Genomic DNA, 21,889 nt, shown 5'->3' with positions numbered 1-21,889 from the left:
ACTTGATGAGAGAGATTGACAGAGAGACAGATTTTACAAAAATATAAAAAGGTAAATTAGAGACTGCAAAAGCCCAGACAAAGTTCACCTTGTTAAGGATTCAAACACAATCAAGCATTTGCATGTAAACATATTTTCTTAAAAATATAGACTACTGAACATCTGCTGAAGCCACACAGCATGTTTATGTATTGAATTGCTTGCTGAATTTTTAATGGCACCAACTGAATTCCCTTAATACCACTGTGTATCTAAAAAGTGCCTTGTCATTCGTGACCAAATTTTGATGCCTACAGAGTAAATCATATTTGCATCAGTAAGCCAATAAGCATGCAGAACAGATCTAATAAAGACGGAGATTGGCTGTCTTATTTTACACGCTGTAGAGGCATGCAGGAAAAACAAATCATTACGCCGAGCTCACACGCATTGTTGCCCTCTGTGTCGGCTGCTCCTCCTGCTTGTCAACAACACTTATGTTTTCTATCAGAACACTTTAAAAGAGTCAATAAATAAATCCGGTAATTTAGTAGTAAACAAAACTGTTTCCCATGAACAATCAGTTTCCCTCAAACACCTCAAAAGATACATGGGGGGGAGGATCAGCAAGCCTAGCTGCTGCTAACATTAGCTCAGCTTGATTCAAGGTGATAAGTCTGTTTTCGTTTGTTAGATTCCTTCGGTGTTCACACTTCATGAGGTTTTAACCAGGAGCTTAATGCAGCTGCTGCTAACATCAGTTCAGGTTATTTCTTCCTTAAGATTGAGGCATCCTATGACTAAAATCCTCCAACTGCTGACGAGACAGAGTTAAAAAACGACCACACTTGAAACAGCAAGAATGTACAGCCAGCACCGTAGAGCTAAAACACATAATTCAATTTTGTTAATGGTAGTTTATAAAGTGGATTAATAAAATTGCTAATGAAAAGCATATTGCTCAGAAACCACTATCAAAATACAGGTATCGGTACCAGCGTGGAACATGTTTGATCAATACCCAGCCCTATGAATAAAGTGCCAATCGCCAACAAAACAGATTCTCCAGCTGCAAGTTACAGAGTCCAAATCAAACGTCTTGTCTGCTGTTTCTGCTGCTTCCTAAGAGTGTCAATCCCATACCTTCAATCTTAAGCGACACAAAGAAATCCATTGAACAGTATGTGTGTGTTTGTGTATACACAATCAATACATAAAAACCACGTAAAAAAAAAACATCTGATGCAACAAAATCATCAATCCAAAAGATGGCTGCAATCAAAACACTGGTTTGCTGCCCTGCTGCTTGTTTGGTTACGAAAAGCTCAAAGCTGATGACTTCACGATTATGTACTGACATCAATGAACTTAATGGTAAACCTAATAAGTATTCCTTTAGTTTACAACACATCAAATAGTCTAATAGGAATTGCTACAAGACAAACAGATTCTTATTTAGCAGTGACAGCAAATAATCTACACATCTGTTTGTGTAAAAATCACGTTTGTAAAGGAAATAATCTACTACATTATATGTCATATGTATGCTCCGTGTAAAAGGTCTCTCATCTACCAAATCCATGACCATGTAGGGTGGAAAAGCAGGACAATTCAAAAATGTGTGTCTGCGTGTGTAAAACTCACCAAATGAGAGTTCTCTTTTGCCTCTTGTACTTGCTGCACCTGTGGTTCAGCTACAACTTTCGTGTCCTGGTCAGAAGTCATGAGCCGTCTGCTTCTTGGCTCCTCAGGGAGAAGTCTCTGTGTCACCAAGTAAGCTACAGGGGGGCAGAGGGAACAAACAAGTTAGATTCACCAGTGGATGTTGATCACATAACTGTGGCATAATATCAGTTGTTACACGTGTACGTGATGGAAAAGGTCATAGAGCAGTGTCCGATAGTTACTTTAGAAAAGTCTGTTGAGGACCGGTGAACTTTAGGAAACACATAACTGACAGAATGTTGTTTCATACAAGAGACTTGTTTTCAATGCTACTTTGACTACATAAAAGGATGTTGTAGTTAATAAAATAAAAAAAATAAGTTCAGAGGTAGAATTTAAAATCAGCTCAATCTCACACAACAGAGTTGATATTCAATTAATCTGTAAGTGTAAAAGCATTGACAAGTTGGCGTCAATTGTGATTCATCAAACACAAATGTTAATAGCGAAAGTCAGGTAACAATTTCAGACCCTGACAAAAGTGGAACATGTATTTTAGTTCGAGGATTTCGTCTTATTCACAGATTTAGCTGCAATTAAACACCTTTTGCAAGGACAAAGATATAAAATTCTAAAACAAGACAAAGCGCAAAACTATGAGATGAAAAACTATGAAAAGTCAACTGTTAACTCTCGCCAATGCATTGGTCTGACTCAACCTGCAAGTTACAGGGAGGGAGAAGGGACATATTAAAGGATCAATATCTAATAGTAATCTGACATCCACTATATAGAGAGACTTTAGTTTAACAGGTTAATCAGATTTTTAATACCTGTACAGGGACAAAATAAAAACGTATTCGGCATATTACACTATGAAACTTGACGTTGTTTGCTGCCGAGTCGTATCATTTGGACCAAAGACCTGAATTTTGTGACAGTTAACTGAAAGACTTCAAATTCTCAGAACAGTACAAGTACAACTGACCTCAAGTTTATGCGTCTCTGATTTTGTTTCATTGAAAAACGTGGAAATAAAAAATGCAGAAATTGCTTGCGAGATTCTGAACATACAGAGCAGACAGATATCGTCAGCCACGTTATGCTTGTCATAGATAGCTTATAAACCCTATCGGCATATGAAAACTTTGTTGCATATAAACATATAAAATAGAAAAACCATGGTTGAGGGGATTTAGAAATGGTTTGGTCACCTAGTTTGTCCAGCAGAGTGTGCCCCGACTCCATTGTTTACAATACTCTCTGCACTGTCTGCGGCACATGTAAGTAAGCATCACAGCTGAGAAGACTGGGGTCCGAAGTAGGCCTGGTTAATAGTGTATACAGTGTAAAGTATTCTTGAATATAGTTGTGTTTAAGAGAGCATTCATTTGAGTACGTTTGCATAGTCATATCAGTGCAACGTTTGTGCTCAATCCACATGGAATAGAGCTCAAAAATTGACTTTATCAGCCCCCATATCAGTAATCTGAGTGGTTTCTAAATTGGCATCAATCACTAGTTCCCATATCGGTCAGGCCTCAGTTTTATGAGATAAGAAACTTTCCTACAACATCATTAACTTTATATCAGTCATGTAAATGCTTCAGCACAACCGCAGTGAGTGTTTTGCACTCTCTATTTGGATATGTCATCTGCACTCTCATATTTTTGGTATGAGTACGATACAAATATTTCAGCACTGAAATGTGGACCATGTTTTCAACATCATTTGCATGTGTGCCAGTCACTCTGTCTGCTACACTGAGTCTGACCTCAACATTACACATTTACAGAGATAAAAAGGGAGGAGGACCCCACCGAGTCCAAACATCTCTGGAAACACCTTCTTTTCTGTCTGCTGGAGCCGTTTGTAAAGCAGTGATAATCCGCCCCAACAATCGGGTGCCTGTCTGTGACACGGGCCCTCGCTGTGTTTGCATACAAAGCAAAAAAAGAATGGCATGGCTGTAAAGCTAGTGACCTTTGATCCACATGCTCATTCCTATACACGGCGTGTGTGTGTATCTGTGTGTGTCATGCCACTGCGATGAATGGGGCTAATCACAACTCTCCACCAATACTAGCAGCTATCAAAACAGCTGTTGTGTGACAGACTTTTGTGAACAGAGAACATAAAACCTGTTTGTGAACTGAAATCTTAGTTTTACTTCTGTGACTTGTGTGTGTTTCTTTAGCTACACTATGGCACAGCAAGTAGTATGAATACCAGGCTGAAGTGATATGTTAAATAAATATAGAGGTTTTAAAGCATTCATATGCAGGTGTAGTGCTTTGAGTTCTCAGAGTCATTCACTTTGCAAAGAGGCCTCTTTCGTCAAAAAACCCTCAATCTGAGCGCCGGATCTAAACTTGGAAACACACGTTCTACTCGGATGCAAATCCTTACAGGTTGCTGTGTTTAACAAACTATGAACTTACACTGTCCTGTATAGCCTAAGATGTGTAAAGAACAGCCTGGGAATGTAGCATATAATACCCCTTTCCCACCAGAATAAGCGTGTTGATGCAGGTTTTCAGACCCGGGAAGACCAGCTTATAGATGCTGATTGTCTGTTCTGTCCCTTTTCTGCAGCATCACCGTCTGACCTCACAAACGCGCCAGACACAGGGTTAGTAAACACTGAAGATGTTACGGTGGTTAGGTCTTTATTGTATCTATTACTCATTTAGTCTGTGTATCAAACTCTGGGCCGACAAATTTGATGTTCGTGCGTAGCTCGGACAGAGACGGGCGGAAGTTGTAGCTGAGATGACGAGGAGTGGCACAAGTTGCCAACGGAGCATAGCATCGCACTGGAAAGGGGGCGGAGATTAGCGTGATGACAGTTTTGTGTTCCCATCAATGTCGATTGGAGTCGAGGCGATAATTACCCGGGTCTACTGCAGAGTCATTTGACCCGGGTCTGAATGCCGATTGTAGCCTTTCCCACTAAAAAAAAGTTAGCTGTTTTTTTGACCAGTGGGAAAGCAGCTCAAGTGATATTTGTAGCCGATACATGGCAGCAGCAAATGTATGCGTATCAGTTTATTGGAAAGTCAATTAGCATCAATATGGATTTTTTTAATAACATAATGCAAAAAACAGTATGCTTGGGGTTATTCAGAAATGGTTTCATCATCTAGTTTAACCCTAACTCAGTTTACAATCCTCTCAGCACGGTTTGCAGCACATGTAGCAGAGAACACTAGAATTAACTTGAAAATGTAGAATAATGTTAAACACTCGCAAATAACTTCTGTGTAAAAAAAAAAAGGTTTATTTCGGACTATTTCCGCCACCATAACGGTAATTGGAGAATTTTACCAATCAAGACTGGTAAAAATGCCATATCAGCCAGCATCTAATAACTAAAATGGAAATCTCAAAATGCAATTCAAAACCTTCGATCCTGAAACATAAACAGTTCAGAGATCCGTGACTTTAACAAAAAAGCAACAATGAAGGCCACTATTTGCCCACCACATTGTAGGATGACACTTAAAAATACTGCACTGTAACTGAACAACATATTTTTATATGGTACAGGGCAGAGGAGAATCACAAGACTCCCAACAACGTTTGCAATGCAGTTTGGCTCGATACATGCCATAAAAAGGCTGACCCTGGTCACAGTGCATAACAGTTCCTCTGCTGATGCAGTGAGTCAATCACAACGTCTAGACGAGGCCTGAACCAAAACACACGCTTTGCTTGGTCCTCCCTCCTCATCCTGCTCCATCCACTGCCTCGTTTCCACCCTGCATGATCACAAGAGGTGATTTCTAACCCAAACGTTACTCTCTTGCTCCAAAAGAAGCCAAATGTTCAACCCCACCGGTAAAAATGCAACAGCGGGGCCAAGGAGGGTATTTTTAGTCTGTGGGTTACTGCCTGGTAGATGATGGTCACCCGGCATCTTACATGTCCCTGAATATCATATTATTACTTTACTTGGGATAAAAACCCTTTACATTAACATTATGTTTATTGACTGATTATTTTCTTACATATACTTTATCTTTAACACATTTAAATATCCTGTCACATTAATGATGATAAAAAGTGACACATGTCAAGAGTTACAATCCTAGTTGTCTAACAAGAGTAACACCCTGCTAAATAATATGGTTCCTCACATCTGTATACGTCTCATTGAATTTGTATGAAATATTGAACAAAAAATACTCCTGCTTTGTTCAAAACCATTATTTGTTTGCTGTGCCTTTTCCAACCTGCAGTATAAATGTGTGCTCCCGATCGAGAGAAAGAGGGCAGCAAACATGAAAGTCTTGCCATGCTTGAGTCTCATTGTTATTACTAAAGTGAGCCGTTTCTGGATTAAAAACAGAAAACAAAAACAGGGAAATACATGTAATTTGGTGCTTGTTAACAACTTAACCATGTCTTTGTGGATATTACAAGAACAACTGTTTGCATGGAAATTTATTTAAATGTTGACGATAATACATGACAGTCGTGGACCCTACAGTCATCATACAGCTGATCGCTACAAATGTGTTGTTTCTGATTATGTTTTAACGTTATGCCACAGAGACATCAAGTAAATTGAATTGACTGTCATATTGTTAAACGCTTCACAATGATAAATGCTGAATAGCCTACATCTAAAATGTGGATTGTGGTTTAACAACAAGATAAACTGATCAACTTGAGTTTGAATTAATTGGTGATATTCACTGTGTGGGGCTGTGGTAACAAAATCCATCTCAGGACTTGTTTTTTACAATCTCCATAAGTCACTGTTACAGATTCTTTTGAATTTAGTTTCTACATTATGTGTCTACACAGAGTCACACGATTTTCAACCTGCAAATGGATTAAAAACAAGGTTTAATGTAATTGAATGTATTTTTAGCTGTTCAAATACTGCAACCAATTATCAAATTGTTTATGTTATCACTCATATTTGTGCCATAACCCTTATACTTTCATACTGCCTAGAAGTGGCACATACAGTCTAATGTATTCATTTTTCCCAGCTTTAAAGAAGTAGGGAGATGCTGTTAGCCGTGGTTGATCACCCAGAGTGATTTGTGATACAACATCTGTAGCTACCATCGATGGTATTTGTATTCAAGTCTACTGACGGTCTCTTGCCACCACAAAATTCTATAGTAATCAGCACATTTAACAGAAGGTTAAAGGGTCTATTCATTCTGAAAAAAACAAAAAAACAAATCTAGGATCCACTGTTGTCATGTATTGTTGTCAACATGAAAATGAGTCTCCCGGCAAACTGTTTTTCTTGTACTGTCTCAGAGGAGAAGACCAAATTCATTGAAAATTAGGAGTAAGTAAGTAATAAGGGAATTAATTTCCTTGTTTACGTACATGGGACATAAACCACTCCTACACAGCTGGGATCATCACCATTTAATACAGCCACAAGTTAAACTGTAACACCGGCTCCCTTCGTTCACTCAAAGAACCGGCTTCAAGAGTCGACTCTTTCGGGACAGAAACATCACTATGTTGATCACTTGTCATTCCATCGTTAGGATCAACTTTGCTATCAAACACTGAAACTTATACTACAGACGCAATGCAGGCGTATTTAGCAGCTGACACGGGCGAGAAAGACTGCAGCTCACATGCCATGCCCATGCCAAGGGCCATGCACAGCGACACTCCTCCGTCCCTGGGCACTGTGTCTGCAATGGCTTCATTGGGGCGAAGTACAAGCTGAATTCGGGTGGTAAATAAAGGCAGTGGAATGCGTTTCAGCCGCAACCCCAACACAACGTCATGTTTCAAAGTTGACCAGGGCCACAAAGTAGCAGCCATGTCTGGTTAGCTGGCTTGCAGCAGCATCCAATGAAAGATGGCGACCTCCGGCGTGATTTCGCGGATTCCCCAACCCCCCCAATCGTTTTGAATCAAGCTAATATTTAGTTAGCAAGCAAGATAACTTAACCTGACATCACACGGCAGACAGACGACAGCGTCTTCCTGTGTGTTTGTTGCTCTAATGTTCACATTGACAATCAATAAGTTTGAAAACAGTTTCTTACTCACCTGTCAACTCTCACTGCACGGCAATGCAAATACTATGGTGGTAGTGGCAGCTGATGGTGGTGTAGGACTGAGGCCTTGAATTGGCTTCCAGGCTAAATACGCAGGGTATTAGCTAGCAGGCTATATCGAGCACGCTAGCTAGGAACAACCGGCTTACCGCTCCAAACCTCACTGCAAATACTCTTCAGATTACAGGGGAAACAACCACAATCAACTGCGATGCAATGACAAAAACAACGCCCCCAAAACTGTCTGCAAAAATGGGCTCCCCGACCAGCACTGCAAGCTAGTTAGCAAGTAAGCTAGCTAAGAGTTAGCTAGGTGGCTAGCTAGCTAGCTTGCCTATCAACTTTGTGCAGTCGGGCTCGATAAATCTGGCGCCTGAAATTTCACGCGAAGCAAATTCCTCACGGTCAACAGCAGGCTCTACGGGAGGGGGGGACGAAAAGCGACCGACAAACCCACAAACCGAGGAATTAACGTTACTCGTCTCAAAGCTTCAGATCGATCAAACACTCGTTACAGCTAAAGATGAGCGAGAGGGGGGATTTTGGAATGGAGAAGTCGCCGTTTCCTTTCCCTTTCGTGTGCAGCACAAAGATCGTCTATGTTACAATTGATGGAACACTCGAGAAAAAGCTAGTTATCTTCTTCTTTTTGTGCTTTTTCCTAGACGGTTGGCAAACAACGAAGCTAGTTATCTGAGCTCCAAAACTGCCATTTATGATGCCTTTAAAAACCCAGGTGTGCTGTTAACTACATCAGTTATAAGTTTAGAGAACACCAGGCATAAGAAAACATTATAAAAGGAGGAAGATATTTTTTAATCAGGAATATAAAAGGGAAACCCAAAGAAATTATCTGGTTATTTTTTTCAGACTTGACTTTTATATTCAAGCTTTACATAAATTTAGCGACTATTTTCAAGGGGTTTGTAGTAGCATTCTCATGCTAACACTGGGAGGACTGCCTCTAATTAAAAGTAGCAATACCAATTTCTTGGTAAAAGTAAAACGTTCTGGATTCAGTATACAGCAGCACTACCTTCTATATTTTTATTTCTTTGGTGTTGTTGACAAAAAAGGTATTTTATGGTATATTCAAATAGCGACATAAACACGCCATAAACTATAATGGATATAAATTCAACCCTAGATGTTCAGAGTTGGCTTGACTAGTGGGCGGGACGTAGGAGAGGTATACATGAGCTTCTGTCAGGTTCGCAGAGTGAAACCTCTTCGTGTTCTTCCACTCTCTGGTGCTGCACTGAACCCGGAGCTGTCACACAGAGCTCGAGCTCCCGCCCCTCTTACTCCTCCTTCTCCCTCGCTCGCACAGCGGGCCGCCCTGATTGGTCAAGACTAGCAGTGGGCGCACGCGGACCCACTCGTGATCGGTTGGAGTGGGTGTGGTCTAAGGACACAGGCGACCGGTGATTGGCTGTTTCTTTATCAGCGCGGAAGACAACAAATATGGAGTGGAGTTGTTTCCGGGTTGGGAGGCGTCTTTACTTCAACATAATAAACCCAAATAACTACTTTAATTGGATCCCTTCTCACATGTCTAAGGGATAAGTCTGATGATACAACTAAATCCAATTATTCTCAATTATATGTATTCATAACGTACATATGACTTAATACACTTTTAGCTTGGATCACTAGATTGTACACAATAATTATAATAGATTTACATTCTGTATCTGAGCAGAAAGGACATTGAGCACCCTTCTCATCGCCCTAGGTGGTTTATGGTTCACATGAGATAAAGATAGAATGACATAAAGATTATTACTCAGGTCGTACTTTATTGTGCGACAATATAATATTATGTACAGGAGCTGTAGAAGCTGCTAACATCAAAAAAAAAAAAGAAGAAAAATTAAAGAATATTGTGCGCTGTCGCAAACCTTTCCTCATTGTCAACCTTTCTCATATCTGGATTACAGAAACACATTTGTTCATAAATTATTTATGAAGGGGTTTTAGATTAAAAAGTGCTTTAGATTCATTTTAGACTGCCCATCAATACCATGGACTTGAAATACAAGTAAGAAGGACGGTCGTTGTTCTTTCTATTTTGACCACTGACCATAAATCCTTAACACGTTTTCCTGATTTCACAAACCATATCGTTTTTTACTGAGATTTTAGTTGTCATCAACATTAGACAGTTTTGTTTCTTTATTATTATTCGGGCGTAGGGGGGCGCTGTGCAGAAAAACTTGCCAAAGTGTTTTCAGTGTCTTTTCCGGTTCTAGCGGAACGTGGAGCGTTCCTTTCCCCGTGCCGTCAGCCGACCACAACGTGTCGCGACAAAATGGCACTTTACAATTTCAAGAAGATTATGGTGGTTCCCACCGCAAAGGTGAGTTTATTTTCACATATTGTGCGTTTTAAATGACAGTTGTTTTGTCCGTGTCAATATTCAGATCAATGAGACAGAGGAAGATGTAAAAAACATGGTGGGACTGTGGTGGGACGGAAAACACGTGCTGAGCTGGTGTAAAAAGACAGCAGAAGGGTTTTCATTATATTATTACCATACACTTAGTTAAGACTCACAGTATCCGACAAGAAAAGGCCAAAAAAAAGAGAACATCGCTAACTATTATGTCCGAGTAACCAGAAAGGCTTACTTGTCCAGTAATTGACTGTTGCCATAGTTGACAGAAGCCCAGAGTTCCGCACCAAACTCCGTTTAAAAATCTGGACATTTAATATTCCGGTTTTCCTGTGGGCAGGGATATACTGTCCGATCCACCGTGGATGAGATACATCAAAGAGCAGATATTAAAACGATCTTTACTCGTGCTTGTCACCTGTTTTTCCAGCAGTCTTGGTCCATTTAATACCGCGTAGCAGCTGCTAACCTTTGCAAGTCCAAAAAGTTGGGGGCTCGAGAGAAAAATGAAGACCGCTATTTGTACCAACTCTGTGCCGAAGTAACAAGAAGACACAGATTCTTTGTAGCCAAAATGTAAAAAGTTGTTTGAAGTCATCTGCCTCTATCGACAAACGATTATGTATCAAATTGACATATTTAGAAATGACATTTGGCCGGACTGGCTCTGACAATAGCTTCAACAAGCTATTGCTAAGTAGGCCTATATAAATTAGAAAATGGCTTGTTTTGGTGGGTAAATGTTCAGCAGCTGTTTAATTGAATGCTACAGTATTGATACATATGATATACAAATATTAGGACAACACATTTTGCAGTGATCTATACTATAAATAAAATCATACATCACTCAGATGTAAAACGATCAAAGCCAAATATGTATCAGATTAGACAAAAATTCAAACAAACATGAACTTTTTTAGCATAAGAAAATGACAAATCTAATGCATTGCTTACCTGTGGTAAAGACTGGTTCATCTGGTTTCCTACAAAGTGAATAATAATGACAAAAAAGTCCTCTTCACGGCCCTCTTCCCTACACTGTAACCATGATCTGCATGCTATTTCCCCTTCTGCAGGATTTCATCGACATCACTTTATCCAAAACACAAAGGAAGACGCCCACAGTGGTACACAAGCACTACCAGATCCACCGTATCCGACATTTTTACATGCGAAAGGTGAAGTTCACCCAGCAGAACTACCATGACCGCCTCACTCAGATCCTCACCGACTTCCCCAAGCTCGACGTAAGTCAACATGCTCAAATTCAAAATTCCCTTGCATAATTTAAATGACCCTTGTTTCTAAACTCCTGGAAGTTCTTTGTGTCACACCAGTAACAGGTTGTTTTAATTTGTGTCTTTGGTCAGTTTGTGACATTTGTTCTTGTGTTGTTTTTCTTTAGGACATCCATCCATTTTACGCTGATCTGATGAACGTGTTGTACGACAAAGACCACTATAAGTTGGCCTTGGGGCAGATAAACATTGCCAAGAACTTGATCGATAAGTAAGTTTGTCCTAAATATTTTTTTGCTTTTCTGTTGTTGGTAATTGAGCTATATCGATCCAATCCTTTGTCTTAATCAGCTGTCACACGGGTGTTTTTTGTTGACAACACACTCTTCTCCACTCGGCTGACAACACCCTCACTATCCATGCTTTTCACGTGATCAAAACAACAGTGTTACCTGTTTCTAGTACAGATGAAGTAAATACAAATTTAGCAGAATGCATGAAACAACCACTGAAAGAAACAGATACATTCCTTTCTTGCAATAAGGCCAAAGAGATAACTTTTATTAATTAAGTTATAAAGTAAATTTATACCTTTGTAAAAACACATTGCATTGCAGAACTTTTTAATTGTCTGATCAGGGGCTAAAATAGCTTGATTAGGACATCCCTGTGGTAAATATACACACGTATAAACAGAATAAGAATTAGGAATTATCCATTATAAAGGACAAGGAAAAAAACACAGAAGAGGGAGTGCAAAACCTGCTAATTTTAACAAAACGCAGAACGAGATAAAACAGGCTTGTTACAACTTTCAGAACCAAAGAAGTAAATCTAAATCTTTTTTTCATTAACCTTTCCAGTGTTGCCAAAGACTATGTGCGACTGATGAAGTATGGAGATTCTCTGTATCGCTGTAAGCAGCTGAAGAGAGCCGCTCTGGGTCGTATGTGCACCATCCTGAAACGACAGAAATCCAGTCTGGAGTATCTGGAACAAGGTAACAGAGAGGCGTGTTTTCTTGTTGGCTTCAGATTGGTTGGATGAATCAAATTTAGCTTTACATTTATTTCTTTTTTCAGGTTCACTACTGGTGCGTCAACCAAACCGTTTTTTAATTCCGTCTTTTAATGCGTGAAAATAACAGATAATCTGCCTGATTTCCCTCTTCAACAGTGCGTCAGCATCTGTCCCGTTTGCCGACCATTGACCCCAACACGAGGACCCTGCTTCTGTGTGGTTACCCCAACGTCGGCAAGTCCAGTTTCATCAACAAGGTAAACAGCCCTCAATGAAATGAAATATGACTGTATGTTACATCCATACAGTGCAGTGAGTTACACAGTGAAAAGTAACTCTGCACAATCACAGTTGAAAATTAAAGTAAAAGCAATATTGTATTTTAAAGGGCTGTTTGTAGCATTTTAATTCAGAATCAGAAATACTTGGTTAATCCCTGGGGGGAAAGTCGGGTGTTACAGTTGCTCTGACACAGAAATATATGGCATAAATAGAAGTAAGAAAAAAAGTCAAATATGTGCATTGTATATACAGTAAATAAGAGAATTCTTAAAATGTATGTAGATTGTGCAGGAATCACAGTGGAGTCTCTGCATTAAGTATTTTAGCCGTGTCATTGAACACGCAGCAGTGCAGGAGCAACAGCAGGCTGTGAACTTTACAGAGCCCCAAAATTGCCAAAAACAACCCAGAAAACTAACAGCGAGGGAAGCAGAGAAGGTGATAGAAATGTCGGGCAGCATGACTTCCGTCTGTTGGCTGTTCCGACGCTCTCTGCTATCAGAGAAATTGGCTAAACCACTTTTGAACTAGATGATGGAACATTCTTCTCTTCTGCCGTATGCTGTGATTGACGGTCGGAGAAACTAAAGTCAAACGTCTGGAACAGAAGACGAAGAGCTGGTCCCCTGAAACGGCTCGTCATCGCTTGTTTGGAGGTGTTTCAGGTTTAGGGCGAGTGATCAGCAAAGAGGTCATGAAACCTGCGTCTGCGCCACAGAGCAACACGGCTAACTTGTTGAAGCAGCTGAAAAAACAGCACAAAGTGCAGCATGATGAGTGTGTGAAAGCCGAGAGGAAGAACGAGCTGCTCCCCGTCCTCGTCCAGAGGAGCTGATATGCTTTCAACCAGGAGACTTTTGTTCCTCTTGTGAAAACCAAATACAAAACTGAATTGTAGCCATGCTCTCTCCTAAGGCTGACCAAACTGTGACATTAGGTTGTTCCCTTGCCTTTTCTGAGTATTGATAACATGGTGTAAACACTCTTCCTTGTCAGGTGACCAGAGCAGATGTGGATGTCCAGCCCTACGCTTTCACCACCAAGTCTCTGTTTGTGGGTCACATGGACTACAGATACCTCCGCTGGCAGGTAAGACGCTGCAGCTCTCGCATCACTCACTGTTCAGACGCATGTTCACTGGCTTCACTTGATGAACTAAGTTTTTATGAGCCAAACTGGAGATACAGTGCAGCAGCAGGCATTTTAGTGTGTTTATTCTGGAGCCGCACATTGGATTTGAAATGAAACAATGACTGAGGTGAAAATTCTTACTGCTGGCTTTATATACTGTATTTAGTGTGTTAATGTCTACAGGAGATGAACAGTAGGGCAGGGAGATAGAACAATCACCATTGAGAATTGTGATAAACAGTGATATACTTTTATGGACAGATCGAACAGCCTGTCACTCAGTAGAAATAAGTTGTTGGCTTCAATGACGGAAATAAAACATTTCCAGACCAGCCTTTGGATGTAAAGAGGTTTGGAGATTAACGAGCTGAGCTAATGTTAGCAGCAGCTCGGTTAGCAGCAGCTCGGTTCACAGCCTCTGAAGTCCTGCCAAAGAGCATCCAGGAAACACAGACGTTTAAACTTCAGTGCTTTTTATTATCTTCGTTAATAAAGTATAGCCTGAAGTTAACCTGGGCCTCCCTCATAATTGAGATACCCTCCAAACAGGAAGTTATAAACGGTGATAAATCAGTTTGTTTACATTAGCCAACTTTTAGCAAACAAGCAGCTTCAAAATGTCTCTAAAGTTGTTTTTAGAAAACTATCTTTGTGTGCACTAACATGTAATAAACCCAGATATTATTCTTTATTAACAATTCTATCGAAAAGGAATATTGCACCACTAGTTTATTCCGTTATTATTGAAACCTAAAAACATTACACTGTAGATGAAGGAGCTTTTGGAAGCCATTTATTGACAAAGTATTCTGTGTGCCCTGCGAACCCCTTGTGATGATGTGGCCCACTTGCTGCTGTGGTTGAACAGCCCTGCTTTGCCATTATTGCCGTATCAAGGCAAGTTTGTTTAAGCATCATTTATACAAAGAGCAATTCAAAGTGCTTTTAAAAACAGAGCATCAGGAACATTAAGAGGTCTAAAGTCATTATATACCTGAGATTACACCACACTTTGATTGTGTCCCCCCCGTTATCCTCATGCTCACTCTCTCTGTGTGCGTTTGTGCGTGTAGGTGGTGGACACCCCCGGGATCCTGGACCACCCCCTGGAGGAGAGGAACACCATCGAGATGCAGGCCATCACGGCTCTGGCTCACCTCCGAGCGGCCATCCTGTACGTCATGGACGTGTCCGAGCAGTGCGGTCACACCCTGCAGGAGCAGCTGGAGCTCTTCAACAGCATCCGCCCGCTGTTCGCCAACAAGGTCAGACGTCAGAAATGTTGCAGCTCTCTGGCACAGCCTGAGACAGCTGCTGGAATCTCTGAAGGAATGAGACATTACATTACTCCTCATGTGATTATGATTCAAGGAGTAAATATGTTGTGGGGGACTTAAGAGTAGTTTGTGTCCCTCCAGTTGAAGACTTACAATGAAACTCCCCTTAATACATTCAAATTTTAAAAAGAGATGGTTTATGAAATAAGAGCACATGAGCCAGGCAGGAAGTCAGACACAGGAACATGGTTGTGAATTTGTTAAACTTCCAAAATAAAACACCACGTGCAGACTCCCAATCAAACATATCATCAACTAAATGTAAAGACGTAGCCCCACAGCGCACAGAAAAATGACCAAGTTTGAGCAACATCTTCAAATCCGTCGTGCCTCTGACACAAAAATCTCAAAAAACGAATTCTGCGATTGGACATGAAAGCAACAGTTCACCTCTGGGGCATTCGGACCGTGATGTGACATCAGAAATCAGGTCATTTGATTCTTACACCAGCGGGCAGGAAAAAGGCTTTGTTAGATAGTCTGTAATCTGTCGGGCACAATGGAGTTCCATTGATTTTGTGTCTTCTCCCGTTCCGTAGGGAATAAACGTTACTTTATTGTTTAGTTTTAATAAACTTGTTGGTAATGACACATTTAAATTATGTTCTCCTCCTTTGCGTTTAAGCATAATTGATTTATCAAAAATATTGCACCATTCCACTCTCCCAAGAAACGAATTGGCTCCTTTGCAACAAAGTTACAAATTATATCATTCAAACATACCACTTAGATTAATTTGTGTATAAACATTTTTGCTAAATGATTGTCGTGCGTGTATGCGTATCCATGGCAACGCCAGTGCTCGGATTCAGTAGTTCAGTCATGTAGGCAAAGAGGACTTGTGAACAATCTGTTCAGCTGGTGTTTATTCTTAATAAACAGGGTTATTTCAAGACAGTGTGATCACTGACATACACAAAGGGTGCAATTTCTACAATTTTCATCCCGCCGTATATTTTTTGACCGCCCGCAGCAATTTCTAATTGAAACTGGTGCACAGGATCGAGTGCTCAACAGTGTGACAAGTTTGAGAACATGGAATCACAGGAAGTTGAAACTTTGCCTTGCAAAATGTTTCTTTTCAAAATGACATCTGGCTTTGATTTCCTGTAGGGCTGCAGCTGACGACTGTTTTGATAGTTTAAAGACGAGTTATCGATCATTGAAATTATTTTTTTCTACTAATCAGATAATTAATTGCACGATGGCTTAATGTCTCTTATTTAGCTCTCAGCTTTAAATGGAGTTGGAGGTTCTTTTAAGCATGTGCTCACTAACAATAAAGACTATAAATATGAGTTCATTTAAAAATATGTCTTGAATAACTTTGCTGCTGATTTGGCTCCGACTGATACAAAAGAGAAATGAAAAATCCAACATCAAGTTTTTGTTTTGTTTCGTTTAAAACCAACGGCACACAAAGTGCTGATATAAAACATAAATCGAGTACACAAGTCCAGCGTGCCTTGTCTTCAACTGCTCGCTCATTACCGCCGTGCTCCTGTGATAACGCTTTACAGAACCTGCAGGCGATCCTTTTCCGTCGCTTCCCTGTCGCTGTTTTGCATGAACAACTCTCCGCAGAGATAGGAAGGATGAGAGCTGGCTCACCCCTCAACAAACTCGGCTCTGGAAGACGATGTTACGTCTGCGCACACCACGAATAACATGCAAGATGACCTAACAAACTAATTATAGACAATTACATTTGTTGGCAGCTAATTTTGTCATCAAGTTTTGCCAACTAATCGTCGCACCACTGAAATCCTGAAAATATCAACCACAAAATTGAATTTGGACAAACAAGGTGACCCTATAGTGTGTCAATCAGTGGAAAGTGACCTGCATGTTTACTTGGTAACTGTGGAAAAGAACAGTTTGACTGTAACACGTTGGAGAACAAGTGATTGAAGTTGTGCTGATGTCTCGCTCCCTGCAGCCTCTCATCGTCGTGGCCAACAAATGTGACGTGAAGAAGATCAACGAGCTGTCCGAGGAGAACCAGGTGAGTGATTTACAGTTTACACTCCGCCTGGCTCATTGAAACCAGGTGGCTGAGGTGAACCAGAATCGATCTTGCTGCGTTTGTTGGATTATATTGCAGTTTGAAACACATGGAGCAACTTGTCTTTTTTAGTGACATCCAAGTATGAAACTGCAGAACTAGACTGTAGATCAGCGTTCTTTCAACGAGCACAGTGTTTTTTAACTGTTGTGTTTTTGCTGTCAGAAAATCTTTGCAGATCTCTCCACTGAGGGAATCCCTGTGATCGAGACCAGCACCCTGACCGAGGAGGGCGTCATGCAAGTGAAAACTGAGGTGTGATGCAGCAAACTTCGGGCTAACTCTGCACCCTGTTGATTTTTTTTAGGAGCACAGTATTATATTTTGCATGTTGTGGCTCACGATCATGTGTTTACCAGGCATGTGACCGGCTCCTCGCCAATCGTGTCGAGACCAAGATGAAGGGCAAGAAGGTCCATGATGTTCTCAACCGGCTGCACCTGGCCATGCCTGCCAAGAGGGATGAGAAGGTCAGTGCATTCACTTACTCGAGCAGAGCTGCTCTTTGCTTATTTAGCATTTTACTGATACTTAACTTTTGAGCTTTTTGTAAAACTGTTCTTATTTCATTTCCAGGAGAGGCCTCCGTTCATCCCAGAAGGAGCCTTGATGCGCAAGAAGGCGATGGAGGTGGACACACCCAAACGCAAACTGGTATGTTTGGTGTTCTTCAGGCTAATCTCTAGTTACAGATCCGACATAAAAACCAGATTTGGTGTATGCAGGTAAACGGTCGATGTGGAAAGCAAAGCGGGAACGTAATCTGGCGTAATGTCATCCCGGCTCCCATCAGTCATGGCATTTTTTGCCCCTAAAGTTAAACTTCACTGTGACATCATAATGTCCTGGAAAAACACTACTGTAAATGTTATTCCCATCCCATTCCTGTGCATGTGATATCTTAGCAATTTCATTACATCTGTTTTATTTTATTTGTCTGAGAGAACGAAACCGTCCGGGATCAGTAGAAGAAAATCCCTCTTCACTGTAGACTGACGTTCTATGGTTTGATGTTCCCCATGTAAATGATTGTGGTGCAACCTCTCCTGTTTCATGTAGGCCTTCGTATTTAATGGCTTTTTGCTGTATTAACAAAACACAGACATATCTCTGTTCCTTCTGAGGGAAACAATGATGGATACAAACTACTACTTGACTTTGTTTAAGGTTCAAAGCGAGCAGAGCAGATACTAAAAGAATGAGTACAGACACTGCAGGAAGTGTTGATTTTAAGGAAGATGATTTCACACAGTTTTACATGGCATCGCTGTGACAATCTTTGTTTAAGAGGCAACAGGGGTTTAATTCAAAACAAGTATGTGACCCAACTAACAGCTCTCTCTGCAGCTGCATAATAACACCTTCTGTTCATGTTGCAGGAGAGAGATCTGGAGATGGAGCTTGGCGACGACTACATCCTGGACCTACAGAGTAAGAAGTGCATTCATGTCTCATCTGAATTTATAGAAAGTACACTTTAATGTGCAGTGCTGATATAATTTATTTATATGTTTCGTGAAGAATACTGGGATCTGATGAACGAGGACGAGAAGCATGATAAGGTCCCAGAGGTGTGGGAAGGCCACAACATTGCAGATTACATCGATCCGGACATCATGAAGGTTAGTGTCCCGCTGTCTCTACTGACAGGATGTACTCAGGTGGGGAAGGAGGTTTCTGAGGCAGATCCTTTTAAAAAAAAAAATCTAATCTGAAAAAAGAGATTGACTGGTAAATGGTTAATGTAAAAGAAATCGCTTCAATGATTTAGTAAGTAAAGAAACTCGACTGCATCCCTTCCCTTGTGTGTTAAACTTTTTTATATTTATAGCCAGCGTTAGCGCCGCTAAGAAGCCCAGCAATTACACTGGCATTGCTTTTTTTACGCTAAACCAAGGGGCTGTATTTTGTGTCGCAACAAACTATATTTCACACCTTTAAAAGTATGTGTTTAGTGTTAATGAAATGGGAAAGAGCCCAAATAAAATGCCTTTCTTGCATTCAATCTGTCAGGCCAGGACACTTGTGTAAAGATTACATCATTCATCTCAGTGAGGCTGTTTTTTAGTTTAAATAACGTATTGGTTCTAATATAAGTTGGGGGTTTTTTCCCCCTTAAAATACATCTGAAAAGTTGGATCGTTTTCTATTCGGGGTGTAGACTTTTAAAGGCCAATATACGTTCACAACAGCAGACGACGCTGTTATCTGTGAAGCGAGTGCTGCCCTCATGACTGAGGCCAGCCGTCACTCACAGCTACAGAGCCAGGAGGATGAAAGATGGACAGACACGGTGATCGTCTGGAACAAAGCGGTTTAAAAGTTGGCCAAGTTAACTGACAACTGAGGCGGAGTTATGATGCTGATTTTAAGATAACTGTTATCAATGCAGCAGAGTCATCAAACAACTGTCAAGCAGCCGATAAATACGGTGTCGCAGAGGGTAATATACAAAGATGGCGAGCACAAAAAAATCTTAATTTTAATCTCATTGAGGCAAACCCGGTTAATTAAAGAGATCTGGATTATTTGATTGCCCAGAAGAGTTCAGTAAAAAGTTGAAAAGAAGTATTTTTATTTAGTAATCTGTCTTCTAAATAACTTTATGTCTCCCACAGAAACTGGAGGACCTGGAGAAGGAGGAGGAGCTGAAGGAGCGAGCCGGGGAGTACGACTCGGATGACGAGAGCGAGGATGAAGAGATGCAGGAGATCCGCGTTCTGGCCAAACAGATCAGGGAGAAGAAGCAGCTCCTGGTCATGGGGTCCAAGGAGAAGGACATCCACGGGCCGCGCATGCCCAGGACCGCCACCAAGGTGAGAGAAGCTGGGCCGCTTATTGATCACTTTGTTTTATCAAAAACCTGTTTGCCTCTTTTCAAACCAGCTTACATTTCTAACAACTGCTGTGTGTGTTTGTCACATACAGGTTGAAAGAAAGAAGCTCGAGAAGGAGATGGGTGACCTCGGTCTGGACATGAATGACAAGGACGAGGTAAGTTCTTCCTTTAGATCAGAACCTGCATGGTACTTTGACTTTATAATATGATGTAATTTAATTAATCATGTGACCTGTTTCATACTTTTATGTCAAAATATTGCAGAGAATGTCTGAATTTTTTCCAGAGCACTCGGTCAATACAGTTAGGACTACAATAATAATGTGTATTTTGCCATTTTTTTGTGTTTTTAGAAGTGTTAATTTTGTTAACAAAAATTATGACGATAAATTCATCAATGACCTTTATTCCATGACAAAGTCGAGACATTGACAAGCTTAAAAAAAACTCTTACGACACGTATGTTTTTGTTCTGTTAGGGAGACAGGGCTAAAGCGTTAGTGGTGGCCTGTCGGACATTTAAAATCCATGTTATTTCCCCCACTGTGCGTCTAATCTGTCATCATCATATCATGTGCTTTCAGAGCCACTACGCCCAACAGGCCAGACGTTCCCGAAGCATCACGAAGAAGCGTAAGCGTGAAGCTTCAGCCCCTCCGACCTCCAAAACCCGCAGCCAGAGCGCCTCCCGCCCACCACGAAGCCAGTCCGGCTTACGGGATCCAAAGGTACGTGATGGGGTCTTTACTCGGGCTTTATTTACCATAAATATCTTAAGATAGAGCGAAGATGGCGTCTCAGTTAATAATTACCAGTATTTCAAAGCTTAAATCCTCTTTAACCTCAAATTAGTCTGTAACAATTAATCCAGTGACTTTTACAAATATTATTTTATTGGCTAATGAAAAATATGAGTTGAGGTGGCAAGACATGACTCCACCTCATACCACAATTTTGTTTTGCAAATTGAAAAACACAATCGTCTCTATGTGATTCATGTGCACATTTAGGACTTCATTTTAACAGCTTGATGTAAAGCTTAACATTCTTAACACTGTTTTACAATAGACTTGTAAGTAAAGAAATCCCTGGTACTGAGAGTACATTTGAAGACAACTTGTTTCTTTGTTTGTTCCTCAGATGGTAAAGAAGGCAAAGAAGATGATGAAGAACTCCCAGAAAGACATGAACCGCCAAGGCAAGAAGGGAGAGGCAGACAGACACGTGTTTGACCTCAAACCCAAACACCTACTAGCCGGGAAGAGGAAGTCGGGCACCAACGATCGCAGATAAAACAGCTTATTTTTGGACTGATGAGAACTGGACACTCTTGAGAAAAAGTGGATATGGTGTTTGTGACCTCATTATTTACATTTTCCCTCATAGTAAAAAGATAACATAAAAAATATCTCCTGTTAATCGTGGAACTCTGGGTGTTTGATATTTTTGTGATATGGGAGCATCACCTTTGTCAAGGTTGGCACCATACAAAAATGTCAAGCTGCTGGGGAAATGTACCAACCCATTAAAATTATTAATAGTTATAACAAAACTGTTATATGTCAGCTTGTGTGATGGTTACTGTCTTATTTCGTTTCTGCATTTGCCGAGATCAAACTTAGACTCTGATTAACAAAGTTTTTAATCTTGGTAAAAGCAGTTAAGTGTAGTTGTATGCCTTACAGTCTGTGTGTGGCTCAAGAAATGCGGGGCATACAACAAAGTGATGATTGTGAGACTTCCTTTACATGTCTCCCTTCAAGAAAGATTCCCTAACCAGGGAGCCAAATAAATATACACCTGAACTAAACTGCAGTCTGTCAGGTTGTCTTACAATTCACCTTTTGCAGAATCCTCCTCTGCTCTATTTAGTGTGTCATTCTTGAA

The 21,889-nt window shown here is 40.6% G+C and overlaps 2 protein-coding genes across 4 annotated transcripts in view; one reads left to right on the top strand and one right to left on the bottom strand.

Annotated features, from left to right (window-relative positions):
* larp4b (La ribonucleoprotein 4B) overlaps positions 1–8,192 on the bottom strand; it is a 51,222-nt gene extending 43,030 nt beyond the window's left edge. For all 3 annotated transcript variants that reach the window (XM_069684436.1, XM_069684437.1, XM_069684438.1), the window contains exons 1-2: positions 7,685–8,192; positions 1,624–1,757 (exon numbers count right to left, since the gene is read on the bottom strand). In XM_069684436.1, the coding sequence (XP_069540537.1) occupies positions 1,624–1,704 (81 nt within the window). In that variant the 5' untranslated portion in view covers positions 1,705–1,757; positions 7,685–8,192. The remainder of the gene's footprint in view (positions 1–1,623; positions 1,758–7,684) is intronic.
* A 1,759-nt stretch (positions 8,193–9,951) lies between these two features.
* gtpbp4 (GTP binding protein 4) lies at positions 9,952–21,812 on the top strand. Its single transcript, XM_069685188.1, has 17 exons — positions 9,952–10,051; positions 11,167–11,337; positions 11,496–11,599; positions 12,192–12,328; positions 12,505–12,605; positions 13,627–13,719; positions 14,835–15,026; positions 17,038–17,103; positions 17,329–17,418; positions 17,523–17,633; positions 17,740–17,817; positions 18,543–18,594; positions 18,685–18,785; positions 19,782–19,979; positions 20,092–20,157; positions 20,587–20,730; positions 21,143–21,812. The coding sequence occupies exons 1-17, from the start codon at positions 10,004–10,006 to the stop codon at positions 21,293–21,295; spliced, it is 1,905 nt and encodes a 634-aa protein (XP_069541289.1). The 5' UTR covers positions 9,952–10,003; the 3' UTR covers positions 21,296–21,812.
* Positions 21,813–21,889: the final 77 nt, after the last annotated feature.

The sequence above is a fragment of the Semicossyphus pulcher genome, unplaced genomic scaffold (genome assembly GCF_022749685.1).
Source record: "Semicossyphus pulcher isolate SPU_LCO1_2020_fin unplaced genomic scaffold, fSemPul1.0.p SCAF_7, whole genome shotgun sequence".
Classification (NCBI taxonomy): Eukaryota; Metazoa; Chordata; class Actinopteri; order Labriformes; family Labridae; genus Semicossyphus; species Semicossyphus pulcher.
Note: the sequence above shows the minus strand (reverse complement) of the source record. Positions and strands in the feature narration are given on the sequence as shown.

What these genes read in the sequence shown, in the direction of transcription:
- gtpbp4 (XM_069685188.1), top strand. Translation starts at nt 10,004, where the DNA reads ATGGCACTTTACAATTTCAAGAAGATTATGGTGGTTCCCACCGCAAAG. An exon ending in CCGACTTCCCCAAGCTCGAC is followed by an intron (nt 11,338 to 11,495) that starts GTAAGTCAACAT and finishes GTTTTTCTTTAG; the next exon opens with GACATCCATCCATTTTACGC. An exon ending in CTGCCAAGAGGGATGAGAAG is followed by an intron (nt 17,634 to 17,739) that starts GTCAGTGCATTC and finishes TTTCATTTCCAG; the next exon opens with GAGAGGCCTCCGTTCATCCC.